This window comes from Bactrocera oleae, chromosome X, assembly GCF_042242935.1.
Source record: "Bactrocera oleae isolate idBacOlea1 chromosome X, idBacOlea1, whole genome shotgun sequence".
Lineage (NCBI taxonomy): Eukaryota > Metazoa > Arthropoda > Insecta > Diptera > Tephritidae > Bactrocera > Bactrocera oleae.
In genome coordinates this window covers 26,047,998-26,074,574 of record NC_091541.1, presented here as the reverse complement: position 1 = coordinate 26,074,574, position 26,577 = coordinate 26,047,998, and the positions used below count along the sequence as shown (strand labels likewise).

At 38.3% G+C, this 26,577-nt stretch overlaps 1 protein-coding gene across 7 annotated transcripts in view; it reads left to right on the top strand.

Moving 5' to 3' along the window:
* Positions 1–26,577, top strand: part of CaMKI (Calcium/calmodulin-dependent protein kinase I) — a 407,212-nt gene that overhangs the window by 192,978 nt on the left and 187,657 nt on the right. For 6 of the 7 annotated variants that reach the window (XM_070112308.1, XM_070112305.1, XM_070112306.1 and 3 more), the window contains one exon: positions 20,377–20,451. The exons of the other annotated variant lie outside the window; for it this stretch is intronic. In XM_070112308.1, the coding sequence (XP_069968409.1) occupies positions 20,377–20,451 (75 nt within the window). The remainder of the gene's footprint in view (positions 1–20,376; positions 20,452–26,577) is intronic. 7 annotated transcript variants of the gene reach the window in all.

Here is a 26,577-nt window from a genome sequence, read left to right as displayed (position 1 = left end):
AACTCAAATTGCCGCTTCGTGGAAAGCATTTTCAGTCGATTGAAGTCATAAAAGAGAATTCGAAGAAGGAACTGAAAGCCATACCTAAAGCGGCCTACCAGAAGTGTTAGGAAGATTGGAAAAAAAGGTGGCATATGTGTATCGCCTCTAATGGTGACTATTTTGAAGGGGATAAAATAAATATTGAAGAATAATTAACCGTTTTTGTTGTTTGAGCCAGTCTCTTTTATATTTGAGCAGAAGGTATAAGCGATAAATTTATAAATAAAAGCGTCAGAGACAAATTCTTACACATAAAATGGTACAAAGGGGTTTATTAGAGAGTATGTAACATTATTCTGATATTTCTATGTTACAGTCTGAAAACCCTCCATTATACAAATCAAACATTTATATTCATAATATAACGAGATAAAACTTTGCACGAATAGTTCCCTTCAAGTATGCCGCCTTATGACCAAAAATTATCCAAATCGAACTTCAAGCTCATAGGAACCGAATATATGGACCCTATTGCGAACGTTTTATAGAAAATATCGCTAAATCTGTGAGATATACCTATAATAGAAATTGTAAGGAAATCGTTTTCTGATAATAGTATGTCTGTGTATAAAAATTGGATTGAATCGCATCCTAAGTTCCCATATTCATAATAGAAAAAATGTCGAGTTTCGGGCTGATTTAATAACCCATATATTGGCTAATATGAAAGTTACCTTAATTAAATTGAGTGAGCGTAACAGTGCATCTGTGTGCCTAAAATGGAATGTAATGAAACTCAGAGAGCATCTAGTGCTGTTAATAATATGTAGTAATGCCAAAAATAGATTAAATTGAGTCAATAGCTGTAGTTATCTCTCAAATACCTAATAAAAGATTTTCAAACTTCCGGTTGGCCTTATACCGGATATATCGGTCTATATGTAAGATATTTTAGCAAAATTAACCGAACGTATAGTATTGGATATACTTTAGTTTAATGCCAATAATATGTGAAATTGTTTTATACTACATATAATAATTTCCGTTATTCTAACAAACCTTATTATGTATGGTTTAGTAATGAACATGAATGGAGTTGGTGTAGACCTTGGTCTTCTGGTTAACGTTTTGCGCGTCAAATGTGAAATTTAGCCTCTCCGGTTAAGTTTATGTAAAGTATATCTCATTTGAGGATGATTGTAATATAATTTTCGCTGACGGGAGGTAAAATATAGTTTTAAAACTAATTGAGTCTAAGACATATAACATAACTTAATAAAATACCAAATTTGATCGTAATTCATTCACCGTTTTGTCCAAAAATTAATTTGAATTCTTTCGCAACATTTTTTAATATGAAGTTTGGCAACACCTGAAGGTATTTCCCTGATTTGCTCATTGCAAGTATAAAATGTTCGGTTACTTTATTAAAGCTATATCACCCAAATTTGCACAGGTCAAACTTTTTCAACACTTCGTACTAGAGTTTAAAAATAGGTGAAATCGGATAATAACCCTGTCCACTCCCCATATAACGGTTTTGCTAAACATTACTAAAAGTACGAAGCATGTCAGAAGCATTAAATTTCTTACCCTTTATGGTATGGAGGGTTGGCGTGTCACCGCTCATATTTAGCTAAAATTCCATATCTTAAGACCTACTCAGCCAATTTCAACCAAATTCGGATCATGACATTTACCTGATACTCCCTTATTACGGTGTGAAAACAAACGAAATCAGACGAAAGTCACTCCTACAAATACTTCGCATATTTATAAATTACATCCATTTTCCAGTACAGAAATAAAGTTATTATGAAAATATCGGGATAAAACTTTGCGCGAATAGTGCCTTTAAGGTTTACCTTCATGACTAAAAATTGTCAAAATCGGACTACAACTGTGCAAGGCGCTAGATACCGAATAGGTGGATATTGATTAATCTGTGAGATATTATATATTATTGAAATACGGAAAGTATCTTTTTATGATAACAGCAGGAGGCGTCTAAAATGGGTCAAATCGGGTAAGTCCTTCCCCTAGCCCCATATACGTAATATAAAGATTTTCGAGCTTCCGTTTGACTTAATACTGCATACATCGATCAATATCTAAAATATCGTAATGAATTTAAGAGAGAATCGTTTTCTAATAATAATGTACCCTTGTGCCTAAAATAGATAAAATCGTTGCGATTTTTTCTTAGTGATTTTATTATTATTTTTGAGCGATATTTATTTACGGGTTAGCCTTACGCTGCTATAAATTCTCGCGGAATTTTGTTTTGTGAGGTCATTCGCTAATACGTGTACGTTGGTTTTGCTCGGGTACGGGACCGCGAGTGTGTTTTTCGGTCGAGTGCACATTTTTGCGAAGTTTTGAATTTTTGTGCATATTTTTGGCGAATAGGTAGCGTATATTGCGGTAAGTGCACATTGTGTATTGTAAAGGCTTACCATTAGGTATTCGCGCAACGTGGTTATCCACGTTGTTGTTGGTGGATACTTCGCACGGTTCCAACTCAATTTCGTGTTGTTGGCATCTTTGCTGACTGAACTACCTACCAGGAATACTGTGTCGAGCATCTGACGTTCAGTGGTCTCTGTGTCAGGAGGATCTGGACAGGATTGCCCAAAAGGTGCCGGTGTCTGTCCCAGTACTGGAGTCTGCGATTCCTGTGTAGACCAACGGTCGTAGCAGTGAACTGTTAACCCACGGATCGATTGGTGCAGTGCCACATCGGTTCACTCAGGACCGTTACGGGGACATTGCTCTGTCCGGCGGCCAATGGGGTAACCTATTCCAGTCAATTGGCTGGAGTTGTGGGCTGTACCCCTGCGAGATTGCGTTAATCGACCGCTTGGGTGATCGCTGCTACTGAACGGGATGATTCCACGTCGGGTGGGGAAGGAGAACAGTGCTCGTTAAGTCGCCATCGTTGGCGTGCTCACATGACGGTTCTAAGGGCAGTTGCGGTGTTGACAACACAACTGCGAAGAAGGGTGTTCTTGCCGAAAAGAACGGGGGCAAACGTGCGCGGAAAATAAGCTCGCGGAGGTAGACGCTGCCAAGGTCACCACCGTGAAGAATAACGTGGAGAAGGGGAACAGGAAGAAGAGGGGCGTTGTCGTTGTTGGAGGTGGTGGGTGAGTCACATCGCGGCTGTAAAAAGCATCACGGGGGAGTTATTTGGGTTGGTTTTTGGAGATAGGACTTTTGAAGTGGGAACTGTGAAGGGGCTGATGGAGCTTGCCTCGAAGTACGAGGCACTCTTGATGACGGTCATTACCGAGAATGCCCACCTTCGCGGTCAGGTTGACGCCCTAAGAGGAAGTTGCGGAAGACACTCCTCGCCGCCGGGCAGGCCAATGGCGGCTCCACCAGCACCGATATCTGCGCCCCCAGCACCTGTACTGGAGGCGATTGCATCGGTGACGCCGAAGCTTGTTGAGACCTGGTCCGTCGTGGTCAGGAGTAAGGGGCCTGCAACTTCCTCTTAGTAAGTTATAAAGAAAGTTGTTTAGGAGGTAGGTCCTTCCCTGGGGGTAAGGATCCACGAGGTTAGGCAGGTTAAGGGTGGTGGGGCGGTGATCCGCATTCCCTCTGTTTTGGAGAGGGAGAAAGTGGCATCGAACGCAAAATTCGGTTAGGTGGGGTTGGACGTGAGTGTTAACCGGAAGTTGGGTCCTCGGGTTCTTGTCCAGGGTGTTCATCTTCCGGTGTATGGGTTTTGATCACCGAGTGGCTGAGTGTAGGGCCAAATCAGATGTCTGTCGGAGGTGCGGTCAGGAAGGCCACAGAGCTGCCGGTTGCGTCAATGCACCCCATTGCCGCAACTGCGCATTTAAGGATAAACCAGCTGGGCATCTTATGATGTCAACTGTCTGCCCGATATACTGTGGCATTGTTGAGCACGCCCTCGCCAGACACTGATGGGGGGAATAATTCAGTTAAACTACCAGGGAGCGTATGCCGTCATGTGTGAGTTGGGGAGTTGTATGACTGAGGGGAGGTGCGGCATTGCCTTACTCCAGGAGCCCTACGCCACCAATGGTGTGGTTCGGGGTCTTCCTGGGAGTTTCAAGGTCTTTACGGACCTCGGTAGGCTGATTGTAGCTAGTTTGTACTGCAAATTTAGCGAGCCCCTAGAGCCCTACCTGGCCTACATGGAGAAGCTACTACTCCACAGCTATTACAAGCCACAGTCGAGGCGAGGCGAGGCATTAAGTGAATGGGTGGTGGCTAATAACCTCCACATTGTGAATGAGCCGAGTGAATGGTAAACGTTTGATGGGCCTAGGGGTGTGAGTGACATTGACGTGACGCTTATGAATCAGGCAGCAGATAGGGAGTTTGTACCTAGATGGAAGGTTAAGGGAGGGTGGGGATTGAGTGATCATAATTTGATCCAAATTATGGTTACTCCCAAATCTTCTCCCTCGCTCTATTAAAGTCCATTGCGGTGATGGCGTTCCTCTGGTATCGACTGGAACCAATATGGACGATTTGTTAGGGAAGCGGTATTAGGTATACCGCTTAGAGTGTTTGAGGATTTGGGGGTTGATGAGCAGATTTATGAGGTAGTGTGGGAGTTAAATGATAGGGTACTTTGAAAGTGTGAAAGTGTGGTTAGGAAAAGTGGTGGTCGCGTGAGTTAACCTCGAAGAGGAGGACTGTCCGGCGATTGAGGCGAAAGTTTCAACGCGCTCGACGGTCCAATTTTGACAGGCCCCAGCTTAGGCATGAACTTAGTTGTGCGGTTAGGGAATATAAGGATAAGTTAGTTAAAGTTAAAGAAGAGGAGTGGAGGAATTTTGTGGGTGAGAATAGGGACGACCCGTGGGGTCAGGTCTATAGGATCTGCCGTAGTCGTAAGAGGGAGGACATCACCTCTCTTCGCGTTGGTGACACTATGTTATTAAAGTGGGGAGAGTGTGCGGGGGCTTTGTTAGGAGCGTTCTTTCTTAGGGCGGAGGTTCAGGTACCCAATGCACAAGAGGTACCTGTCCCTCCATTAGATGATGAGGAGTTGGGGTACGCCTTTGGCCTGGTCAGGTCTAAACGGTCCCCAGGTTTTGATGTTTTGATCGGAGAGATGTGCAAAAGCTTGTGGAAGTTCATTCCGGAATGATTGGAGGCCATTTATGATAAGTGCGTGTGGAAGGGTTATTTTCCACTCGAGTGGAAAATTGCTAGGGTTGTTCCTCTCCTGAAGTCTCCTGATAGGATCAGGAGCGATCCTGGTTCTTATCGGATCATCAGCCTCCTTCCAGTACTTGGAAAAGTGCAACGTCGCAAGTCAAATACCTGAGTGTTTGTGTGGGGCGCGATGTGAAGACCGGGTTTACTTGATCGCGGAGTGGCCGATGTACTCGGACATTAGGGACCTCGGGGGTATGGGGATTAGCTGGACTGATGGACGTTTAGATGTTAGCGGTGTGATCTCCACTAGTCGGAATACCGAACAGTTAGGGTCGTTTGCGCGTGAATTGTTAAGGCGGTGGAGGCGTTTAACTGAGAATTAGGGTTAGCTTCTTGTGTGAAAGGTGTGTGCGTGTAATGTGCGTATGGGGTTCAACCCTTGGTTTCCAGTCCAGAGCTGTATGGAGGCTCCACTGGCAGTAGCTTCGGCTACAGAGTCTTACCGAAGACTCAACTGTGGTACCACGGGGAGCAGAATGCTCTTGGACATCGGTCCAATCTGCTCATTGGGTTTGACCCTTTGGGAAGATTCGTGATGGCTGTGGTTTAAACCGAAATGCTGGAAGAACTGAATTTTCAGTTCAAAAAAAAAGAAGTTGCACACGCAACTGGGTTTCGTACCCGAAAACGGAAGAGGTTTTAGGTTGGCCTCGAATCCTACCAAGATGGTCAGTGTGCCCCTACACACTGGCCACTGGTAACCAAATTAATACTTGCAAATAGCTCGTATTATTTGGGGCGCTGATAAACGCATTGTTTTGATACGTTGTGCTTTTGAGCACCGTGAGCTATGGTCGTCGCCGGCAGGTACTCACGTAAAACACACCGGACGTTGTTCATAAATCCCGTATTATATTAGGGCCTTTGGTTTATATCAAATATATTTCATTTATGTTAATAATTACCTTGATTTAAGCATAAATATTTCGGACAAGCAAAATATAGTAATCAAACTAAGTGAGTCTATGACCAATAATATAAAATAATAAAATACAGAATTTGGCTGTAATCCATTGGATTCTTCAAGTACTGATGTATAATATGTTGTGAACTTAGCCCTTTCTCACTTCGTTAATATAAAGTTTTGCCAACATCAGCAAATAACTTAAGCGCAAATTGTGAAAATATACAATGTTTGTATATACCAAATCTCAGCTCTTCCTTATTTGTTTTAGATATGTGTTATTTGCCACATAGCACAATAAGAAAATCCAAAGAAAGGTTAATTTCATAGTAAAACGTATCGAAATATAATATGTTCGAATAATTGTTGGGCGTTTTTTTCGAGATTTAATCAAAGCCCAAAAAAATGGTGTTAACCTCTTTATGTAAAAAATGAGCTTACTAAATATTTGTATGTGGAAAGAATGGAATGATTTATATAAATTAAATAATTATTCTTCTATCTTACAAATCACCCTGATGGAAGGAAACATGGTGGTAAGAAATCGATTGAGTTACATGGTTTAAAATTTCATGGTACAGTGTTACAAGCTTAATTAATATTTGTAAAACCTGTCCACCTCGTTTTAATATAAAGCATAGCCAATTCAAAGACTTAACAAAAATTTGAATCCAAAAAAATCGTCGAGACACGATAATATTACTCTAAAAATCCTATTGAAGCTAGCAAATATTGCAATAGTAGTGCTCTCTTTGCTCCAAGTTCGTGGAAAAAGTCGCAGTCAAAAAGTATTTGAAAAGGTGCTACTATCAAAGAAGCCTCCATATGGCAATAAACCGGTTTCGTGCCAAACATGACAGTGCAGAGCAAGTAAATACAATTACTATCGAAATCAGACTAGCATTCGAGCGCAGAGAGTACTGTTCAGCAATGTTCCTGAAAATGGCTCAGGTATTCGATAACGTGTAGCATTAAGCTATTTTATATAAAATTCAAACAATATTACCTTTCGAATTACATAAAATATTGGAGTCTTTTTAAAAAACTATTAATATTTTAGTTAAAGTAGTTAATTTCATCTAATGAAGGGCTGGTATAACTCAGGGCATTGTGCTAGGTCTAACTTTATATATCTAAAATACAGCAGATATTTCAACTGCTAAATAAGTATTGACATCCACTTTAACGGATGACACAGCCGTGGCATACCATAATAAATGCCCCATCAAGCGGCAAAGGTAGAAGAGGAGATGAAAGATCTTTTTTTCTGTATGATATGGATACACCTATTTTAACGATCTGCCAAAAATCTACATCTACATATGCATATACTTAGTACTTCACGTAACAAAGAGTAAAGTGTTGAAGTGTAAAGAGCGGTTTTCGTTGTCACTTTTCGTTGTCGCACCTTTGGATTATGTTTGGAAGTGTCTCAAATAAACCCTGAGCCGCAATATTCAATATTTCTTTCAAAAACATGCCTAAAACCATAAACCAATATGAAGAGTCCAAATAGCCCCAATCCTATGACTATTTGAAACATCTAACACTTTATATACAAACTTTACGCGTACTCCCCGAACATGCGTATATCTGTATAATATATGCTTGCTCATACATAAACATTTCGCATGAATCAATTAATGTACATATTTATAGGGTGTATGCATTAATTCGTGCGGTTTTCTAAGAGAGGGCTCTGAAATCGAGTCAGACGATCAATGGGGATCTCTACCGAAAACAATTGATTCGTTTGAAAAAGGCCATCGCGCAAAAACTACCAGAATATGCGACCAGACACGAATCAATAATTTTTCATCATGACAATGCTCGGCGACATGTTGCAAGGCCAGTTAAAAACTATTTGGAAAACTGTGGGTGGGAAGTTCTACCTCACCCGCCTTATAGCCCAGAAATAGCACCTTCCGATTACCACTTGTTCAGATCAATGCAGAATGCCCTCACCGGTACGCTTCACTTCAGAACAGGGTATCAGAAATTGGCTCGATTCTTTCTTGACCTCCAAGCCGGAGAAGTTCTTTTGGGATGGCATCCACAAACTGCCAGAAAGATGGGCAAACATCGTAGCTTCCGATGGGCAATACTTTAAACATTAAATGTATAACATTTTTTTCACAATAAAGTCTTAATTTTCGAACAAAACCGCATGAATTAATGCATCACGCAGCACCCAATACATATGTTGCGTTTAGACAGATATACAAACATTACGCTTGTTTATTTTGTTAGTTAATAAAATAATGTTACTAATATTATGACTTCGAATATTGAATAATTTATTTAATAATAAATAATATAATTTTTAATTAAATTCCACATTTTTATTTGCCATTAAAGAAAATATATGCCTAAAAGTATGCAAACGCTGAGCGCACAAGGTTTATTTCCGTTACGGAATTTCTTGATTCAGTCCCCGAGCTCAAAGCCCGCGATAGAAGCTATGCAATAGCTTAAAAAAGTAATTATCATTAATATTTTACATTTAAATTGTACCACACAATACAAAGCTTCATGTTTCCTCATAGTTAAAGAGTTAAAGTGTGGCATCCTCTTCCATCCTTCGATTTATCATTAAAAATACAAATTTTTTATCCATTTTTTTTACAATAACAAAAGTTGCTTCACTCAAAATGCTATATTTCACAAATCAATGACCCGACAGCACACTCGACTTTTGAAAGTTAGAACTAACTTAAAATAATATGGGTTTAATTCTAGTAGCACCATCTATGTTTCAGGCCGGCGACTTTTCAATTGACCTGTTAAGTTAGTATAGGCTTAGAATAATTTTTGGGGTCATTGCCTTGCATCACCTTCAAATTAGCGCCTAAACCAAGTTTCTGTACACTTAAACCAAGCTTTTAAAATAGATATTGGTTTGATCCGCAGGGATGAGGTTTTCCTTTCTCAGTGCAGTATTCGCTTTTCTCCATCCGACCCAAATATCATCTGATCCAATTTGATTTGGACTGGTCCATTTAAACGACGTTGTTAAACTTGGTGTTTTCAATGAAATCGGTGAATCTCTTATGGATCGACTCAACACGTTTTGGCTAATATTTTCAGTAGGAAGCTTTTCCATGCGAGATTCTAAATCCTTTGCAAAAACGATGTCGAGTAGAGGTCTCAAAAGATATGCTTGACGACGTGGCTGAGAACCCTACATTCATCAAACGCATCATTACTGGTAACTAGTTGTGGGTTTATGAATATCACGTCGAAATACTCCAAAAATGGGCCGAAACCGAAAATTGTTTTACCGTGTTGTACTTGACCATGAATTCGTTCCACAGGGTCACGTGGGCAAAAAGGAATACTACTTGGTCGTTTTGGGGCGTCTACGTGAAGCAATTCATCGTAACCGTCCGTATTTTTGGTCAGAATTGGAGTTTTCACCACGATAATGCCCCGCCACATTCCAGCCTAATTTTGGCCAAACATGAAACGAGAGCCATTGCTTAGCCACTGCATTTGACTTGTATATTTGATATTTCCCTATGTATTTTTTCCACTTCGAGGAACGCGCCATGGCTCCACTGAAGCCATAATGAAACAGAGAAGTAGAAGATGTGATGCTGGACGAACAGGGACTCAAAGCAATGAAGGCGGAGATCAACCCTTTAGAATACAAGCTCAGTTATAAAAAAAAACGACCAAGAAAAAAGTGACTCTGTACAGTAAATGAATTATGCGGTTAATAATGATAAATATTGGGAAGAAGTCGGCGAAATAACACAAAGAAACGTTTATGCTGACATAGTACTATTACAGTCAAGGCTTCATTAACACGAAATGCCATCATCCAAGCAATACCCGTATCAAGTACTCACTATCAACATACATAATCTAGGTAATGCGAATATATGTACAACTTTATATTTAGAATCTGGGTTCTACTAAATTCTCACCAAAGAATCTAACAGGGGGAACACAACATTTAGCGTGGAGTTAAATACGAATTCCTTCGTATACCCTTTGGTTTAAATGCTCCATCAATTTATTTAAGATGTGCAAAGGCTATTCTCAAACATAAACGTGCCTCCCCCAATACAACAATAAGATTTACAATGCGAAATCAAATTTTTTTCAACACTAAAATATTTATATTAAATACAAAATGACTATTGTTGATTCCACCAAAATACAAACTACAAAGATATCCCTATTCCGATATCGCTGATGGAACTTATACAAGTATTCTTCCTGGACCTCGCCAGTTACTATTGAAAATTTATACACACTTACTACCTTTAACGAGCCTGCACCAGAAGCACTAAATAAGTAAAAGACGAACTGCAATTCCACGGTTAATTTTTCTAACCAAATTTTAACAAAACTTTTGACAGAATATTATTCTATTTGTCCGTATATTGTAAATATTGTCTTTGTTGTCACATTAAAATGAAACGTGATAGAAATATTTATTTTGCATTTCTTTGAACTTGTAAACTTACAATAAATTTTAACTTCTTCCGATACATACATACATTGTTGTGTTCTTTACAAACATTTCGATAGCTTCGAAGTGTAAAATAGGCCTAAAACCAGGGGACGGACATAGGATACTTTTCATTTCTTTACGTTAAAGGCAATACAACCCATATATACAAAAATTATATTTCAAATCATAAACATGCGCTCACACTTCATGTAGGAATCATTAGAATATTTTATTACTTCAAAAACAAAAAAAAAAAAAACACAGCTACTACAAAGATACAATAACTTTCGTATACATATATGGATTATACTTGTACTGATTGTTGCTACTGAACGAGGCGATTTTTTTTTTTTAGAACTCATCATGTGGAAACGGTATGGCATTTTTAACATTGCAACAGATACCTCATTGACAGTTGCATCGTCAAGGCATTGCGGCTACTAGATTATGGGCGAACGACGCACAGGCATTCATAACAAACGAACTGCAACATTTAACATAAAAAAAACAGTGGAATAGCTACAATGTTGATAAAAAGTTCAATTATAATTTGAGATGAGTGCATAATGGCTCACAAATATTCTCGAAGCAATGCACAGAACAATGTAATATTTAAACGGCAACATTTAAGTTTTCGCTGGTTCTGCCTCACAACTGTCTGGTGATTGTCGACAGCGCTGTCACCTTCGCTTTTCATAAGCCAATGAGATTATCGAATGTTCAAGCAATCGCTCTTATGGTAAAGTGTTGAAATATTTCGATGGACCATAAATATGTGAGCACAATAGCAAATTGATTCTACAGTACAAATATGTTCCGAATTGCTAGATATTCGAAATAGTAGAATAGAACAGCAGCCTAATATATGCATTATACTACCAGACAATTTCTGTACTCCTGTTCACGACGAAAATTGATTACTTGAGAGTATATTAATGAAAGGAAAAATTAATTTAAAAATTAACTGCCTCAGTAATCAGGCTACATTGCGGCCACAAATGTAGATGTTGATGAAATTAATTTTCAGATCCAACAGTTGTTGCCAGGCTATAGTTACATTTATTCGCTGTGGCAACATTATGATCTATATTAGAAGAAGGTTGGGTTTTCTGGAGTGTGTGGCGTAATGTTCGTGGTACAAATTTAAGTGCCTATTCTTGAGACAATATACAGTATCACAAATGAATTATAATGATGGCAAAAACGAATGAATTGGGTCTCTCACATCACATTTCATTTTGAAAGCAAATTTGCAGATGATAACTATGTTGAATAATAAAATTATTTTTGACAGTTCACGTTTCAACGAAAGTCTTATCACTTATTTTACCGGCTTGTCAATTCTTTTAATAGAATGCATAATATCTCAAGAATATTATGTCAAAATTTCAAATCGATTGGACATAATTATGAGTTAGTTTAAAGTGCTTTTATTAGCTTCTCATGTATATTTGTCTGTTTGTAACTTTATTGGCGCTGAAACGTCAGTAGTAACAAACAAAATTTTGAAAAACCCTCTAAGTGGTAACTCAAGTATTATTTATCGAATGAACTTTGACTCTTCTATTTTTTTTCGGAGACACGTCCGAATAATTGCCGTATTTTTTAATATTTCTTCATAAAAATCATTTTTCGATTATCATACTTTAATACAGGAATAACAAGAGTGCATGTTATTCACATAAATTACGCAAGTTTGCGCGGTGATCATTTACTTCAATACTTCCTATTGTTCAGGGAGCCGCAAAAAGTATGATTAAGTCAGATCAAACACTCGTGCCGAAATCACAATCAAATCATACACAACATTGTTGATCAATTCACCGAATAATCTATTCTTCGGCAATCACGATCGAGTAAATGGTATGGCCGACTTCGGTTCAAATCAAATCATATCAGCACATTGCGTTGCGACCATATTTAATATTAAATTGAACCAATGTATGCTTGCAGGTAAGCCACTTGTATAAGCAAATTTACTCGAGTAATGTAGGATTGATTAAAATCATGCGAGGTAAAAATATAAAAATTGGTTATGCGCGCATGTTGAAAGGTTTAAAGCATCTTCGTCAATATGTATATATTTGAAGCTGAATGAACTTAACTCCTATTTATACAAAGTTTAAATATTCACTAATTTTTAATTCCCTCAATGTTTCATTTTTTTAATAACATAAAATAAAAAGTCAAACAAAAAAATTTAAAAGCATATTTTTTTCTTTCAATACGTATGTTACGTATATTAACACCCTAATAAACGAATTTGTGTATATGTACATATAAATGTACATGTGTAAAGCAAGTACACGAGTAAATCAGTGTATCGGATACAACCCGAACACTGTCGAGAATTTCAATCATACGTACATAGCAAAGTGAAAGAATCAGCCAGAGCAACGGATCAGCACTCGAGTTTGAACAAAAATGTATTACTTGTTGCAATTCTCTGTTATAGTTATGCTCGGGGGAATAGCCGGTTAACAAATCCTAACCATATTGAACGAGCAGCGAGAAAAAACGTAAACATCGGCTGCACCGAAGCTAAAATACCCTTCACAAATAAAGTTTCCATACATGAACTTAATTTTGACCGGTCAACTTGTATGGCAGCTATATGATATAGTGCTCCAATCCGCAAATTATAGCGAAAGTTCATGTCAAATTTCGTGCAAATAACTTGTAAAATAAAAAAAATTTCATGCAAAGACTTGATTTGCATCGTTCGGTTTGTATGGTAGCTATATGCTTTGGTAGTCCGGTCTGAACAATTTCCTTAGCATCAAAGATTTGGCTAGGAGAGAAGTCCCTGCCAATTTCGTGAAGATATCTCCTCAAATAAAAATGTTTTCAATACAAAGATATGAACTTGATCGTTGAATTTATTATATGCTATAGTGATCCGATCTAAAAAATTCTTTCATATATTATAGTGAGGCCTTGAAAAATAGTCCCCAAATTTCGTGAAGATATCTAGTCAAATAAAAAGTTTTCCCTACTTAGAACTTAATTTTGATCGTTTAGTTTGTATGCCAGCTATATGCTATAGTGGTTCGAGATCGATATCGGTTCCGGAAAATGATCAGATTCTTGAAGAGAAAATTACGGATGCAAAATTTCAGATCGGTATCTCAAAAACTGAGGGACTAGTTCGCATATACAAGTATACTGATAGACATGGCTAAATTGATATAGCTCGTGATACTGATCATTTATGTAATATATTATATATTTTTTAGGGCCTCCGACATTTAATTTTGGGTGTCACAAACATCGTGGTAAACTTAATATATCCTATTCGGGGTATAATAAATCGACCAATATTGATGATTTTCAAAATACGTATGTATGTCAAGTAAACGTGCCACGGCACATTTAAAGTTTAATCTGAATTGAAAATAGAGTCCATAAAAGCGATATTATTACTTTTAATTTACAATAATACACGTTGTTCGAAAAGTTTCTGCACTCGAAATGAAAAAATACTGTTTTTGGTACAAAATATATGTTTTTAATCAATATAATCTCCCTTAACTTCAATACTTATTCCAATGATCCTCCAATAATTTTATGTCATGCCTATAATGACTTTCCGGAAGCTCTGCACAAAACCCGTCTACTAAAAGCTTCTTCATTCGACGAAAAACGCTTTCCACAAAGGAATAGTTTCAGGTTTCTGAAGAGGTACTAGTCGCTGGGAGCCAAATCCGATGAATACGGTGGATGCTCAAGCAATTAGTACTCTAATTCGATGAATTTTGTTATTGTTAAAACACCTTTGTGAGCAGGTGCATTGTCCTGATGAAAAAGTTATTTTTCTCACGAATTTTTTCATCCAGCTGATCCAAAAGGCTGCAATAATATTAGGTTAAGTAAAAAGTTCGTTCGGTTTTTTTTATTGATTTTTCAAAAGATGATAAGTTTGTGTGCATTTGTCTGATTTAAGTCAAATAAGCGCCGTTTTGTTCATAACCTTGTTGCCAACGAGATGCGAACTTCATTATACCCCTCTCGTAGAAGGCTGCGTCACTATTGGCTAAAAACTCGGAGAGCCAATTTTCACAGGCCTCTCTTGAGGCTAACTTCTCACCATTAAGCGCGTTCGCCATGGACAGGAAAAGATGGTAATCACTTGGTGCCAGGTCCGGACTATAAGGTGGGTGCATTAGGACCTCCCATCCGAGCTCCCGGAGCTTCTGGCGCATCACCAAAGACGTGTGTGACCTGGCGTTGTCCTGATGGAACACAATTCGGCCTCTTCTGGATGAGTGCTGCCTTCAAGCGGTCCAGTTGTTGGCAGTAGAGGGCCGAATTGAGCATTTGGCTATAGGGGAGCAGCTCGTAGTAGATGATTCCTTGCCAATCCCACCAAACACACATGATGCGACACGTAACACTAATTCTATGGACAATAACGCCATGTCTTAGATAAAAACCGAACGAACTTTTTACTTTACCAATATTTAAAGTTGATTCTTTTACCTTTCTGCAGATAAGCAATCAACAAAATACCTTTTGCATCCCAAAAAACTGATGCCATAACCTTCTTTGCTGATCGTTGTGACTTCACCTGCTTTGGAGCTGAAAAACCAGCTTCAGTTCACTGTAAACGTTCTTGTTTCATTTTAGGATCATGGTGGTAGATCCAAGTCTCATCCATAGTTATAAAACGACTGAACTAATCGGTTTTATTCTGCTCAAAACGCTCTAAATTATGCTAAGAAATTTGTTTTCGATCCAGTTTTTGTTGAATTGGTAACGTACATATGTAATTTTCCATGTAAAATATGAAGTACTCGTTCGTATGATGTGCCTATGGCATTTGCAATTTCACGGTTAGTTAAACTTGGATCTTCACTAACAATATTATGACACAACGGTGCGTTTTGAAAGTGAGGACTCCTTATATACTTCTAACAATTGTTCATAAATTTCTTTCGCTTTTAAAACTTTTGCGTTTTGAAAGTGAGGACTCCTTATATACTTCTAACAATTGTTCATAAATTTCTGTCGCTTTTAAAACTTTTGAAAACAAAGAATTCAATCACTGCGCGATATTCAAGTTTTTCCATTTTCCTCAAACGAGTCAACTTCAAATGACCTGTAAACAAAGAATTATTTGACTGAATGATTTGTAACTTTGCATGTTTTTTTCACAACAGATGTACCAACTTAAGAAAAAAAAAATTGGAGCTGGTATTGTTATTTCTTGGTGGTGGTTTTCAACCAACCTGTATTAATACGATTATTCTAGTATTCAATTTAAGCATAAAACAGTATAAGATGTCATCTTATTTTATTTTGAAATCTCTTTCATTTACTATATATGCTAATGGTTTTATGAATCCGAAGATCGCTAATAGTTACATGATAGGGGAGCGTGGCTATTACTTGTTGTAGTTAATTTTCTAGCTATTTCATTAATTAGCGAATTGTAATGCAACCACCGAATTTGATTGGCATGGCATGGTTTTAGTAATTTACGAGATGTGTACATCGAAACTTTTGAAACCTTGCATTCCTTCCCAATGTGACCCTTTGTATTGAATTTTCTAAATTGAATTTTCTAAAAAAAGTATGTGCATCGTCCTGGATTGCAGTCATAATAAATAAAAAATAACATGAATCTTAAAAGAATGTTTCAATAAAATGTGATGCACTTTCTTTACATGTTTTTTCGTGGAATATTTGTGTATGCAATTGCAAACCTTTATTGTTTTTATAGGTAGGTAGGTAGGTAGAGTGGCTGTCTAACGACACACCTAGGCCTATAGGAGGCCCATTATGATACCACCGGGCGATTTCGGTGTCTAATGTTGCGCAAAAGACACCACCTCCCACTCGATTATCCAGTTTGGATCCATCAGTGTAGATGCTAATTTCTCTATTCCTGTCCACCTCGTCCCTTTCCCACTCCTCTCTTGTGGGGAAGGCAATATTGTGGACCGAATTTAGCTTCAATTCTATTGGATTGCGGATATCCGTGGTTTTGGGTAGGAACGGGAATATACTGAGTATCCCTAGAATGCCCCTTATTGCATGCGACTAGTTGGGAGGATTCGCTCAGTCTGAGAGCTGACTTTGCTGCCACTTGCTTACAGAACAGGTCTGTTGGCAGTAAACGTAGAATGACGTTTAGAGCCTGGCTTGGCGTTGTTCTAAGAGCTAATGCACATACTGGCTGCTCTTTGTATACTTTCCATACGCTTTACCGCGTATTTCTTTTCCATTATTGGCCACCATACCAACATACCGTATGTCATGATTGGTTAGACAACTGCTGTATAGAGCCAATAAGTTACCCGAGGCGTTAGCCCCCATTTGGGGCCCACCATCCTTTTACAGGTGTAGAGTGCTGTGGCTGCCTTCTTCACCCTAGCATCCAGGTTTTGTTTCTTTGTAAGCTTCCTGTCTAAGGTTAGTCCCAGGTAGCTTGCCTTATCTCCAATTGTTAGTCTGACACCATTTTTTAATGGCGCCGTAACTTCTGGAGTATTATGTTTTCTGGTGAACAATACTAGCTCTGTCTTACCAGCATTTAAGTTTAATCCGCACGATACAGCCCAACGATTTATATCGTCCAAGATCGTTTGCATAAGGTTTGCGAGAGTATTCGGGAATTTACCTCTAACCCATACTGTCACATCGTCAGCGTAGGCCACAACATGTACCCCCATCTTTTCTAGATCCAACAGCAACTTATTCATTGTCAGGACCCAGAGAAGTGGGGATAACACGCCTCCTTGAGGTGTACCTCTTTGGACAGATCTGCACATTGTTGACGCTCCCAGCGTTGAAATTATTGACCTGCTCTTGAGCATCTGTTCAATTAATTTTCTGAGAGCTTCAGAGATGTCCAGATCCTTAAGCGCACTCAGTATGGCCCTAGGCTGGATATTATTGAAGGCTCCTTCTATATCTAAGAAGGCAAATAGAGTGTATTCTTTAACTTCCAGAGATTTTTCAATCTCCGCCACCACTGATCTTAGTGCTGTTATCGTGGATTTTATTTTAGAATACGCATGCTAAGAACCAGCCAACTTTTCTGTATTCAGTTAGTTTCTTATATGTAATTATATTAGTCTTTCCAGCGTTTTTAGAAGGTATGAGGAGAGGTTAATTGGCCTGAAGTCCTTTGGACTTGTATGCGAGCTTTTGCCTGCCTTTGGTATGTATATTACCTTGACTTCCCTCCAAAGCGAAGGGATATAGTTTAATTGCAGCGCCCCCTTAAGAATGGCAATTAGCCAATCTATTATGTAATTCTGCGACTGCTGTAATTGAGCCTGGAATAGACCGTCTGGTCCCGGCGACTTGAAGAGCTTAAAGCTATTTATTGCCCAGCGTACGTTGCCTTCTGACATTGTGTTTATAAGAGTGGAGTCTATTTCCGCTCCCCTGTCTTGAGTATATTCAGCAGTATGGCTTTCAGAGCTGCCTGGGAAGTGGGTATCCATTAGTAGTCCCAGGGACTCTTCACTGGATACCGTCCAACCTCGGTCTGGCTATATATCAACACAAAAATATTTCTATGAATTTCTTTTTGCTCTCTTAACTTCCTTTTTGTATGACCTAAGGAGGTTGTAGTAATAATCCCAGTCTGACTCGCCTTGGGATTGCTTAGCTAAATTGAACTGCTTTCTGTATTCTTTCTGTAGCTTTTTACGTTCTAGAGATCACCAGGGGGGCCTAATTCTACCCCTACTTCTTGTGACAAGCCACTTCAAATGCTTGTCGGCACGATTCCGTGAGTCGATTAACGCGGTTATCTAGATCCTCCTTGCTATTGGGCTGAAGCGGTAGAATCATAGGGATACGTTTTTCCAGCTCTTGCATGTGCACCTGCCAGTTCATTTTCCTATGATTCCTGAAGTCGGTTTCTTGTAATAAACGTTGGCGTGCTTCCCTTATTACACACCAGTAACTTAGTGCCTAATAGGTAATTAAAGAGACACTCACCTCTCCCCTCTGTCATTGACATCTGTGCTGCCCCAGATTGTGTGATGCGCGTTTGAGTCGCATCCAAGTATCGTCATGCACTTTAATGCCTCGCTATCCCGTACCACCTCTTTTACCATCAGAGGTGGTACCAGCTCTTGCTCGTATGGCATATAGCACGACACCAGCCGGTAACTTTGTAGAAGACGCACTAACTATTGTTATATCTGCGTCTTCCTGAAAGTCGCTTAAAAGCTCTCTCTCTGGCAGCAAGCTCAGACCCGGAAGAAGAACACTCACCTTGCTCTATACTTTCCGTGTCGCTCGAGGACTCCATAGGATCTTCCTCTACTTCGCATATCGCTTTCTCCGATGCCAGAGGGTCTGCAGCATCGGCGTCTGACTTGTAGGGCGTTATCCTCACTTTCGTGAACCCGTAATTTATCTCCCCGCCACTTTTCGCCAGCGGTTCGATGGATTCTTTCGTTAATAACAACAGAATCTGCATCGTGGCCCTTTTGGTCTCCACGGCAGATTCTGCTACGCTGTCCTCAAATGTCTTGACGTATTTCCACCCTTCCGTGGGTAGGCTCGGGTTGCAGGCTCTTATGAGCTGCATAATCTGGTCCGGCTGTGATGGTGTAGCCGGGATCCATACCCTTGCCTAAGGTATGTCCTTTTTGTTCACTGCTACCAATTTTGCCCCGCGGTATACCTCTCCCACCTTGGCTATAGCAGTTTTGAATAGAGCGACCGATCTCTCGTCGTCGCAAGCAATCATTTTTATCTGGCCCTGGTACTAGCCGGCATCTGTGTATGACGGTGGCGGACTCGGATTGCTTAGTAGCACTTCCAGCGCCATATTTGTCAGCGCAGCCTGCACCCATTTCCATTGGGCTCTGGGGATTCTTCCTTCGGGATCTCCCTCATCCAGAACGACAATGAGAGTTCGGTTCCTTGCCACTTCTGCAAATGATTTGGCGGGCGTTACGCCCTTTGTCTTCGGCCTCTTGGCTGCCGGCTTAGCCTCTTCAGCTGACCTCTGTCGCTTGGCTGCCTTTACCGTCGGCTCTAGCTTAAAATTGGGTATGACTGCTCTCGCGCAGCCAATCGATGCTTGGAGCTCCTTCGTTAGCTCCTCTTTCGTTGGCAGCTTTAACTCTACCAACCTTAGTAGGTATGTGGCGCGTCGCCGCATACTTTGCCTTTGCCGGGTCCTGAATGCTAAATTCATGGTAAGGCTCCTTATCTGTATGCTGTGCTATTGAGGAACACCGAATACACAGATAAGAAGTCTGACCTTAGCTAGATTCCTCACGTTTACGGCAGGGGCAGACTGTTACCAGCTCATCCACGCTTGCATCGTGAATCTGTGGTATCTATTACCAGTCGGCACCCTCGGGGAGGGTTCAGTGGGGGATTTTGACCAACCAATTGTTTTTATAAGTACAACTTTTCTTTGTGGTTGAAAAAAGTAGTTTATAACATCTATTGAGAAATCTTGTAAAGGAGCTAAGTTATGATCCTTCAACAGTTAGTGACTGTAATTTTGAAATATCACTGTTTTGGTGAGTCCAATTGTCAATTTTTTTTTATTATGTTGATATACAGAAATTTCTGAAGACACCTCGCATTGTCAATTATTACCAGTTTTCCTCGAAATTATCATATATATAGTATCCTCAAGGGTACTTCGCTGACTTATGTGACTCTGTTTTGTTACCTTTATAAACTATAAAAGGTCTGCTGAGGAAATGCTTGCATTCCCAAAAAAGTTCACCGTGGATCGAGAATTTTCCTTGACATATGATAAAAGGCTAAGATTTGATATTATTAACTTCGTTCAATGTAATCAAATGTTTATACACGTTTTATTGGGTTTATATTTCAGATTAGCACATCCAAATATCGTTCAGCTTTTGGAGACATTTGAAGACAAATGGAAAGTTTACCTGGTGATGGAATTGTAAGTAGAAAATATGTATCATAAATTTACTTAAAATATATTAAACCTTGGTCGTACTAAATCGTCTTTCAATTATCGGAATTCGGCAAGTGAATAACTTCTATCTTTGTTGTTACGTAAGCTATCTCAGACTTTCAAAATTATATTCTGTGTTAAGTGCGCTTAATTATTTATTTTAAAAATGGAATGAAAACTTTATCGGCGAAATAAATAGGTAGTTTTGCAACAAGCAACAATGTTAACTTCGATTGCACCAAAGGTAGAATCCCCTTCACAAATGAAAGTGTCCATACAAGAATTTGATTTTGATCGATCAGTTTGTATGACAGCTATTGTAGCGTTGCCTTGGGAAATTATTCATGCCAAACTTGTGAAATGTTTTTCATACAAAAACATAATTTTGATTGCTCAGTTTATGTAGCAAATTTATTTGATAGTGGCCCGATATCGGCGGTGCCGACAAATAAACAGCTTCTTGGAAAGAAAAAATGCGTGGAAAATTTCAAAGCGATATCTCAAAAGGAGGAGCTAGTTCGCTTATATACAGAAAGACAGACATGGCTAAATTAACTCAGCTCGCAACAATTTTTTGTATCTTTTGTATAAAGAAGGATGAGTATATTATGAAATCGATAGACTCAGAAACTATTTGACCGATCATTATGAAAATTGATATTCCCATTGACGTAACTCGCCACCAGGTGGGGCTGCATGTACCGACTTCTGTATAGTTTAACCGGTTGTTACGAAAATTAGTACGTGCATGTATTTTTTTTTTATGGAGAAGACGATTATGCTATCCCCATTGACGCAACTCGCCTGCTGCAATGTACCGACTTCAGTATCGCTTAAATGATTGTTATGAAAAATAGTATGCACTTGTACATGTATTTTTTAATGGAGAAGACAATTATACCATTGACGCAACTCGCTGTTAGGTGGTGCTGCGATGTATAGATTAAATAATAAAATTCATTCATAAAAAAATGAACTAACTTCAGTCAATAAACCTTAAATAAGAACACAAATATATAATATCAATAAGTTGTAAAAATTATTTTATGGTAAGATGATTATACACAGAAAAAAGTAATTAGTTATTTAGTTATTGGTAAGCATATTTATAATTTTGGTTATAATGAATAGTTAGTTAACAATTTAAGTTCAAGACAAATAACTAGTCGCTTTCTTATATAAATAGATTAAACTGACAATACACTCTTGATAATGTTTACAATGCCACATACCGGAAAATCGACGAGAAACGCGATGCGTCTTAAAACAATAAGAAATTCTGCAACTAAAAACTAAAACCAATTTTAACAAAAAAGAATTCAATTACGATGTGTGCATTGGTTTAATGGATGTAGTGAACATTGTCAAGCTAAGAAGTTTAAAAGAGAAACTGATGGCTACGTGCGACTTCAATGGTAAAGTTTATTTACCACCATTGATTGAACCACCAGAACCTCTTTTAACTTACGTAACTGGCACTACTAAGGAGTCTAAGCGTTTTCCTCAGCATGTTAGAAAATACAATTCATGTCTTTAAATGACATCGTTTGGAGCAACAAATATTGTAAAATTTAATAATTTTACGCCTACATTTAAAGTGCAAGGACAAGTATAAAATCAGATTAGTTCACTACTTTCAGTATCTGAAGAAAATCCCCAGTTTTTGCAGATTTATTTCATAGATAATGTAGAAAAAGAAATTGATCGACAGTGCACGTTCACGGGAAATCATCGTTAAATTACGGATTGTGCTGCATGAAAATATTTGTTTAGCTAGAGATTTTAAATTTGCTTTAAAAGCTGAGACAGCAGATGATTTCAAACTCATTATTAGAGCATGAAAGACGCTTCAATGCTCCTTTGGCTCCTGTTGCAGCGATAATTGTCGGTACAGAAATTACAAGACGAGATATTGTTATCACTAAACGAGATAAAGCCAAGCAACGTGTCGCTGAAACACACAGGTCGTATGACGTCCTTCAATATCCAATTCTATTTCCGCGAGCAGAAGATGGATATCATCTCAAACTGATCTCACAACAGGCGCGATGACATTAAAAGGAGTTAGTTGTAAGGATTTTTATGCATATCGTATCATGATTAGAGATAATCAATCTGATTATATTCTGAAGTGTCGCCAACTATTTTAACAATTTATTGTTGACATGTACGCCAAGGTCGAGAGCGAGCGCCTAACCTACATTCGATACAACCAATCGAAACTTCGAGCAAAAGAAAAAAAATTACGAGATACAATATCGAATGATAAAGTAGCTACTGATATTGGACAAAGAGTAATAAATCTACAAAGCAGTTCTGCAGAAGAAAACGCGGCACAAAACACTATTTGGTGGCTGGCATATTTTCTACTAACGCACTGGAAAGTGTCTACACTGATCATCCTAATAATAGCGAATACTACTATTTACGAATGCTGCTTCACGTAGTTAAAGGGCCGACATCGTTTCAAAGAATCAAAACTATCGATGGTCAGAAGTGTCAAACATATAGAGAAACGTGTTTCACACTTGGTATACTTGAACATGATGAACATTGGAACCATACATTAACAGAAGCATCTGAAATACGTCACCCTCACCAAATCCATACTCTATTAGCTATAATTTTAACTACCTGTGCACATTCTGATCCGATAGATTTATGGAAAAAACATAAACAGAGTATGAGTGAAGATATATTGATGCGAAAACGTCAAGACAATCCAAACCTGGATATACAGTACTCTGAAAACATTTTTAACAAATCGTTAATTTTACTTGAAGATATATGTGTATCAGTTAATAATATAAGTCTTAATCAACTGGGCCTTTTTTCACCGGATTTATTAAGAGAAAAACAATACGAGGTCGAAGCTTTAGAAGATTACGTTGAGACTCAGAAAAATATCTTAACAAATGATCAAAGACTTGCGTATAACTCAGTTATGGAATATCTACAGAAGGAAACGGTGTAATTCTTTTTCTTGATGCATCAGGAGACACTAGAAAAACGTTCCTGCTTAATTTGATACTCGCAGAAGTTCGAAGCATGCATGAGATTGCTATGGCTGTGGCATCATCAGAGATCGCAGCTATGTTACTCGATGGGGGACGCACGGCACATTCAGCTTTTAAGCGGCCATTGAACTTAAATGTAACTGAAAGGCCAGTTTGTAACATCGGAAAATCATCTGGAATGTCTGGTGTCTTAAAGAAATGTCAACTCAAAAAGGATATTTTTTTAATTTTTTGTGGGATATAGGTGTTATGACTAGAAGCTAACACTGCAAAGAAAATGTGTGCCAATTTTCATAAGAATCGGTGAAGAGCTTTCCGAGTTGTCTTGCACGCCAGTTTTCAAAAAGTCGTTTTGAGAAAATCGTGTTTAAAGTTTCGAACATGGAAACTTCACGGTTACAAAAACTTACCGTCTAATCAGCGATTCCAGCACCATACAGAAGTCCTTCGGTGCGTTTATAGTATTTGTTTTTTTTCCTAAGCTCTTCCTGATATCCTTGACGAGCTTTTTTAGTCGTCACAGAGCTGCGGCGATTTTCTCGGTTCACTCTTTGTTCATCAATTTTATTTTTGCAAGACATGCATTGGTGAACAATCACCAGCTGTAATGAGTTCATAACTCGTAAAATATATTTGTAACCGTCATTAAATAATCCAACAGATATAAAAGCACTAATTTCAACAATTTTGAATCCAGAATTGAGATGTTTCGTACAAAGTCGCTAAATAGTAGAGTTGAAACTTTCGTTTGCATTTTGCGTGTGATCGCCCAAACATCTTTCAAGTAATTCATCCCTGGATAAATCTTCAAAAATGGGCTTTACATGGGTTTGGACATCAGTATGTAATGGAGCAGGGTGTTTATTTTTTTTTTGAATCTTCACCCAAAGCTTCAGCTTTACACCACTTGCACCAGCTTCCGGGACCGGACGGGCAATACTTGTGTCTTGGTTTGTCGTCTGTAGAGCACATATGATAGTATGTGGCCATAATTGCATTCTTCATATCTTTAATGCAGTATACGTTTCTTCGGATAGATAATCCACAATACAAAGACATTTTTTTAACCAAAGCTTCAGTAAGTTTACCTCTTTCACCCAGGTGATTATCAGGTCTAGTTTTCTGAGTCGAGTGCCCATTCTTTTCTGAACGTGCCCAATGCACTCGCTTTTTACAACTTGGCAATCTTCGCCGTACGGATTCAAATCTAGAATACCTCTAAAGGTTTTCGAATCCCCATCCTCTATGTAATTCCCGTACTTGACGCCAAATAATACTTCAGAGCATGAAAACATTTCTTTAACCGCATCGACTTCCATCGCAAGAGAAGAACCTTTATGGTTTTCTTGTCAGCTTGGTTCGTGTTCTTCAAACCTTTCCTGGTATTCTTTAGTATCAGTTTTATTTTTCCAAAGAACAATACCTGCACAGAATTAACTTTTAACGACTAAATTAATAACTTTACCACAATAATATCCAATTAAAGTTGTGACTCCATATAATGACTTGAAACCCCACTTCTTCCAGGTGCCATCTCCAGAAACTTTTAAATTTAGAATTGGCCGTTCGTGCTTTTCATTTTCAGCCTTTTCTTCACTGACAGCTTTTACAGACGAAGCTCGAAATGAAGATTGCGTAATGCTATGTATCAACGAGATAATATTTTGTAGGAACTTTCAGTGATACCGTTACAAATGTCCATCATGTTACAAAATAAATTTATTCCTTCTCTAGCAACACCTAAAAGACGCATAACAAACACAGTTCTGCGATTGATCTCAAACCCATTATTAATTAACGGTCCTGAATTATTAACTGTGCGACAACACTTGCACAGCACGGCGATTTTAAACTCTAGTCCTCGGCTGCCACTCTCGTTAAATGTTACTGGTAATTTACAATCATGACATATTAACATCTCTGAAAGAGCTGTGAACACTGTAAACTGTCAATAAAACGATACCCATGATGTTCATTACAATTAACGTTTTCTTAGCCTGCGTTTGAGAGTTTTCTCGCGCTCCTACTTTCCGGTTTGAAATGCTTTTCATTACTATTTTTATCACTATACTGATTACCCTGGAATTTTATCTTTGGTGGTTTTGAAGCACGAGAAGATTCATTCTTAGTAGTTTTAGGATAAGATTGCATTTTGTTTAACTGTCACTGACAAAATAACTTTACACACTACAAACTCCACAAGTAAGTTAAACTGAACTGAACTGAAATAACATTAATACTGGTTTTTGTGCGCTCCGGTACGGACTCATTGACGCTCGAGCCGCGAGTTGAGGCAGAACAATTAAATTCATTTTTTCTTAATAAATAGTGCGATTTTCATTCTAAAAATTTACAGGCATATTTTTAATATGTTAAACTAACTATTTATGAAACAAACAAAAAATCGATTTTTTTATTTTATATGTATCGCCCCCCTTAAAGATGATTCTGCAAAAACATTTGCCCAAACACTTTTAAATATGGGCGATGGTGAACTTTCGGTATACCCTTCAACACAGGAAATATCATTTCCTCAGTGTTTTTTCAAACTTCAGTTGTCTCAATAGAAGATCTTGAAGATTAAGTTTTCCCGAACATCGGTAGCAACTTTAAGAATCCTGATTGGCTTTGTGAGCGTGCTGTCTTAGCTCCTGAAAATGATAGTGTAAATACAATAAATGATAGGATTCAGTTAAAATTTCCGGGAACAGTTACGGAATATAAATTTATTGACACAGTTACAGAAGAAAATAATGCTATTAATTGGGAAAAGTAGTATAATAAAATAGGGAAAATAAAAGTAGGGAAATTTAAAGGATCCGATAATTCCCATCGAATTACCCTTTACGTTTAAGCGCTTACAGTTTCTTATTCGTCTTGCTTTTGCAATGACGATTAACAAAGTTCAAGGCAAGTCGCTGCAAGTTACTGGATTTAATTTATCAAATCCATGTTTTTCACATGGTCAGCTATATGTTGCTTAATCAAGATTGGGTAATCCAAAATTTTTGTATATTTATACGCCTAATCAAAAAACAAAAAATATTGTGTACCCTCTGGCTTTGAAATAAATTATTAATTACTCGCTGGCCTT